The sequence below is a fragment of the Rhodnius prolixus genome, unplaced genomic scaffold, assembly GCF_049639745.1.
Source record: "Rhodnius prolixus isolate KJV_2025 unplaced genomic scaffold, Rpr scaffold_11, whole genome shotgun sequence".
NCBI classification, from domain to species: domain Eukaryota; kingdom Metazoa; phylum Arthropoda; class Insecta; order Hemiptera; family Reduviidae; genus Rhodnius; species Rhodnius prolixus.
The window spans coordinates 3,727,479-3,733,478 of NW_027411625.1; the positions used below are offsets into that span (position 1 = coordinate 3,727,479).

A 6,000-nucleotide genomic window follows, 5' to 3' on the forward strand; every position below is an offset into this window, starting at 1 on the left:
TAAAGGCTTGTAATCATAAAAATGAATGCCACAATACTGATAAAGGCTGGAGTACAGAGCAGTAAATACCATGATCAGATTGGATAGAGAATGCTGAATCTTGTGCAAAGAAAGGATTTCTCTGATTAGACCTAGAAAGGGGCAGAATAATAAGCCTCTTTTGGTTGCATTGCCTATGTAGGTTACTGGATCCACCCAACGTTCAAACCTACATCTACACTCCGTTCTCAATTGATCTACAGGAGTTACCTTTTTTTAAAAATATAATTTGAACAGTTATTTTTTGTTTTTTGTTAGGACTAGATCGCTGCGTCTAGTTATATATGAGTAGATCTAGGTCTAGATCTGCTAGTTATATATAAATGTTAGGTCTTATTTTTTAGTGGTTAGTTTCTTTTGTACTTCTACCTTTCCCTTGTTTTCTTAGAGGTGAATCCCAAGGTGTGTTACACTTCAGTGAAAATGTTGGGTCGTTCGGCTTTAAACACAAAGAAGTGAACAGTCGTTTATGAAACCATACGAATCTGGCCTCGCTGAGGGTTAGCCCAATAGACTTACAAATGACACTCACAACTCAAATAACTACTAGGGTCTGCTGAGGAAATGTGTGCAGCTGCAACGTTTAGGCGAACCCACTGGCAAACTATCTCACCATTACACGCCCACTCACAAAAGAGAGAGATAACGAGGAGAGAAAGTTAAAGTTCGCTTTACAGACGTCTACTATCTGTTATAAACTCTTAGCGCATTCAGAATAGATCTTTTAGGTCGTAGTGGATTTGGCTTAGCACTTAATCCCTTTAAAAATGTACAATCAACCTATATATTTGGCTATTATCACAACTTAGAAGTTTTCAAGGCGAGTACAAAGAATTGTGCATCACTCTAGCGAACTAGGTAGTAGCAAAAGGCCGCAGAGCATACTCGCCAACACAATAAACATTTCAAGATTACGTATTCATCCCAAAATTCAAGCAAAATAATGTGAAGGTTTCTTTTTTTATGTATATAATATGCAGTTTTGTCGGCTGAAAGTTGAACGATACTGTGGTTTGAGCTTGTAAAGACAGGCCAATATGTTGGCTGATCTTTGTATTTAGCATCGAAGTGCACGATATGAGTAGCTAATTTAGGCAGAGCAACAATGGAAAGTTGCTACCGTCCGACATTACAGAACGTAAGAGTTCGCAAAATATTAGAAAACATGGACCCCCCTACACGCTCATTTCCAAAAACCTCTTTTCAAGGTGGGTTGATGATAGAATAGCTCAAATTCATAGAGTATCACGCTTTTTGGCGTAAATAAGAATACCTTAGAATTAAAAACACCATAAAGATCAAAACTTAACTTCCACACTTTCTTTTTGGGTCATTTACATACCTAATGTTATACTCTTCGATGATTTAAGTGATGCTTTCTTGGTTCTTACGTTTAAAAATGCGAACCAAGCACCGATTTTATGTGTTCCACCAGTTGTGAAGCTGTTAAATGTTGAACTTTTGTGAAGAGTCTTCATATCCATTGCAACGGACAAAAAATAACACTTCAGGAAACAAAAAATAAGTTGAAGATAAGTTATATCAACAAATCTAACAGAAGTCACATTCTGTCCATTATGAAAATTATTGGTCGTATAAAATTTTCACACACCACTTCATAACCAATGTAGGTGAATTAGATCTGATCGTAAATGCATTATTTTAATTAATTACTCCGGGGGAATTTTAAATAATGTAAAAAAAAAAATGTAAAAAAAGAAAGAATGCACTTCAAAAAAAAAATAGATAACCTACAGTCAACGTAAAAACTAGTGAGGGGAAGCAACATCTATGACAGCTGACTCTCTAACAAGGCAAACAACCATTCAGACACACCATTTCGAAACTCAAAATATGTTTCTTAGTCAGGGTAAATGTACTCTTAAAATTATTGTAATTCAATCAAAATATTTCCTTAAAAAATAATTAAATGAAATGATAGGGTCCATTTGACGAAAAATTCACAGACTATTTAAAGGAAACATCTAAAAGCCATATCTTTAAATTGAGGGGGCTCCATAAAACAAACAATTTAGTTATTAAAACTGTCCAGTAGGGCAGTTATATAAGGGTTGTTGGGGATATTAGTTTTACTCTAATTGACTTGTTTTTTTTTTCATATATTTTTTTTTCCTGAGGTATAGCTATTACTAATTTGTTCTTTAATTTTGTGTTTCTAGAGGCCCTTCAAAACCAATTTAAAAACTATTGTAAAAGATCACCCCAAATCCTTCGCGAGGTTTCTCGGAGTTAGTTTAGCGGCGAGTTTTCACCAAAAATATTATTTTGATGTTCCTTGAAATTTGAAAATTGGTTTTAAGAAAACGTACTAATTCAACAGTTTGGATTTTTCTTCTAATTAATTTAGCCCATAATGCCTCCACTACTCTTCTTACCCCATGAACGTAGCAATATCGTTTTTAAAACTTATCGTGAATATAAAAATGCATTTTTTAAAAATATTTGTCTTTCCAGCTTGCTACACCATTCCCTGCACAGTATATTCGATCCGAACATCTTAAACTTAGGGCTACTCTGCCCTTTTCTAATCCTAAATAGAACGTAATTGCAATTACTTATTTTTTTTTTTTGGATCGGGAATATTCTAGAGGTGACAACATCCTAGCTATAATTTCTCACCTTCTTCTTAGTTGTATCTATAAGCCAGATAGCCTATTCTTTCTACCCTTTTCTTATTAGAAATTAGTCTTAGCTTCATAAACATAGGAAACAAGGAGATCTCGGTGCAAAGTAGAGTTAGAAACAAAGTAAAGAACATTAGCGATTCGATGAAGCGTTTGCAGTGCCCCCACAGGCAATATCGTCCGAGTGATCAGTTTTGTGGATAGTGTAGTCGATTATGTAAAGAATAGATCTACTAGTAAAATGAGTCTCAATGATAAGTGCGATGTCTATTCTAGCTAGTAACGTGAATTTCACTCTTTTACACCAATGTATTATTATTTTGAATCAAATATGTCGCTGAAATTCCTAGCTGGCTTAAAATATGCAGTAAATTGCCATTAAGGCCATGAGAATCCGATTCGGAAAAATTAGTGAATGTTTCAAATTTTAAATTTTTTTAAATCATGCAGCTCTCTAGTATTTCAAGAAGAATCCAGAAAAGAAGTTAGGTAAACATTTCAGAGAATGGAAGAAAGGTTCTGCGTCTTTCTTTAAAAAATTAATAGGGACTATTTTCTATGAATAATTAATAGGGAGATAATTCATTTAAGTTAGGCCTGCAAAGCTAATACAGCATGTATTGTGGTACTGGGTTTATTTCCGGTCTAGGCCTTGGATTTTACCGCATGTAGTAAAGTAATCACCAATTTTTTCAGGCGGGGCTTAACGTCCAACTACCACTTAGGTATCGTGGACGGAGGCGACTAGCAAACATACTTTACTGTAAATTTCTTTTATTAACCATTAAATAAAATTCAAGGCCTCAGACCAGGAATCGAACCCAGTACCACAATACATATTAGCTTCGCAGGTCTCGCCTTTAACCGCTCGGCTACCTTGGCGCCCTTATCTCATGTTTAAAGTATGTTTGCTAGTCGCCTCCGATCATGACACCTAATTTGGTAGTTGGACGTAAAGCTCGCCTGAAAAATAGGCATAACTATAATTCATTTAAATTAAATTCCAAACAGAAGAAAATCGGTTTAGCAAAAATACCACTTTATTGGATAAAATGATGTAGTGACGGTTTGTTTTTGGCGATTTTTTTTTGCTAATTCTGAGAATAACTTTTATTTTTGTTATCGTGGTAAGAAAAATTCGTGAGTGTTTTTTACTTCATCATTTCTTACATGGCCGAAATTTTAATTTTTTTCTGTGATTTTATTACCGACGATCGAATGGTTAGAGCAATTGACTCCATTGTGGAGATTCCGGGTTTAAGCTAACTGGTTAATTTTATTTAATTTTAATTTTGTATTTTACTTTAGTATATTTAATTTTTTGGCGCATCGACAGCTGAGGTCATTAGTGCCTCTAATGTATTGTCTTTTACTTTTAGGAGCCTCTAACAGCTCACTTGATCTCAGATGGTTACGCCCTTAAATTAAAAGAATAAAAAACAAAGTAAACGGCTTAAGAAAACGAAACTTTACCGGACAATTTATTCAATTACGAATTTTTCCATTCACTTATAAATAACTTTTATAACCGTTGCCCTTGTAAACGTTTTTTTGACAAGAAAAAAAGATGTATTTATTAAATCAAAATAATATATTTGTGTTAGATAATTATTTAATTTAAAGGTTTTATTTCTTTTGGCTCTCTTGTATTTCTACCATGAAATTCCAAAATTTATTTTTGGAAAATCCGCCAAGTCTTAGAGGTGCTGGTCAAATAAATTTTACCATTTGAGCAACCACGCCTTTCAGCTCGCTCAGATAAAGTAACTAGGCTTATGCTATCATGCAAAATAGTAAAAAAAAAAATTGACAATTAATATTAACTGTAAATAAATTTAATACTCACAATTAATCTTTTTATCTTCTGTACAAACTCTACCAACATTTGGTAATTGTTTTGTTAACGCACACAAATTTTCCTGAGAAGTTACACGAAACGTATGGGAGAGTCGCCTTTGAATCTTCTTTAAACTCATTTTACACTGGGTCCTAGAATTGAATTTTATTTATAAAGTTACTCATATCATTTTGCAACCACTCATACGTATATTTGATAAAACAAAAGAAAAGAAATAGAAGAGAAAAAATATACCTTTTTTTATCTGTCATACATTCTATTATCTCTTAATTTAAACAAGGCATTATAAAATCTTAATTATTGAATTAATACTCATTAATACAAGGTAATGACTTTAACTAGCAAGTGAGATACGAGCAATTTTCGCATATAACGGACTTTAATAGAATTTATAAATAACGTTTTCTACTACAAAATTTTCTTGGACATTTAACTCCATCCACATATTCTGATGTTTGCCTTAGACCCTGAAGTCTCTCTATAATACAGTCTCCTATAAATAGTCAGTTAAATTTTAAGCTTTTCTAGTAAAACATTATTATGGGTCGTGGAAAAATTAGTAACTTTATGTTACTACAGGAATAAAAAGTGTATACGTGCTTTACGTGAACTCGAAAGAAAAGATGTCCTTGATGAGTGTTCTTCCGATATTAATTTTAAAAATCTTTCTCATAAAAAAATATGAGGTTAAAGATGACCATCATATGACGTCTATAAGGCTTCATAGAAAATGTTTTTGAATCAAATCCATCCCACAAGCATTCGTGCAGTTGCTGACAAATCAGTAGTATCTAACCTTTATCTCTTCTTTTATTTTATGAGAATTTTCTTACTTCCTTCTATTGCTGGTAAGAGAAACTGTTTCTATAGTATCAAATTTGCAATATTGAGTTTTAATCTGAAGTAACAGTTACATAAGTCCCAAAAAAGTGATTTATTTGAGTATATGTGACGAAATTTATAAAATACATCAAATCGTAGAAAGCTCAAACTTATATTATGTTTAAGTACTATCAGGCGGTCCTGACTGATACTTAATTAAATTCTTTTAACTGGAATTACTACCTTACAAAATGCATTTTCAAGTTTTTTGAGATCTTCCCATAAGTAGCTTCTATAATTTTCTTTGCGCTTGTTCTGATTGACACATGTAGAAGAACTACAACTATCAGTTTTTCAGAAAAATGCATTTTAGGGTAGTTTTGGAAGTAGGGTGTGGCAAGGTTTCCTTTTTATGCGCTATTTCAATGCAAAGCACATTAATATGAAGTTGTACGATATCATTGAAGGATATATTCAGCTATTATTCCATGTTCGAAAGTAATTCCTGACCGAAAGTATTTATTTGATTGAATATTTCGCTTTCTTGAGATTTACTCAAAAATGGCTCCTGTGATTTTATTTTTACTTAGTTGATAAATTTTATTCACGTAGATGTTTAACTTTCATTTGTAACAT

The 6,000-nt window shown here is 32.8% G+C and overlaps 1 protein-coding gene across 2 annotated transcripts in view; it reads right to left on the reverse strand.

The window, feature by feature from the left end:
• The window catches only part of LOC141459442 (cyclin-dependent kinase 17-like), a 31,362-nt gene extending 26,662 nt beyond the window's left edge, over positions 1–4,700 (reverse strand). The window contains exon 1 of one of the 2 annotated variants that reach the window (XM_074138543.1): positions 4,531–4,700. In XM_074138543.1, coding sequence (XP_073994644.1) covers positions 4,531–4,660 — 130 coding nt within the window. In that variant the 5' untranslated portion in view covers positions 4,661–4,700. Of the gene's footprint in view, positions 1–1,381; positions 1,833–4,530 lie in introns of those variants that run through there. The other variant, XM_074138542.1, reaches the window with a different exon arrangement.
• Between the last annotated feature and the right edge of the window lie 1,300 nt (positions 4,701–6,000).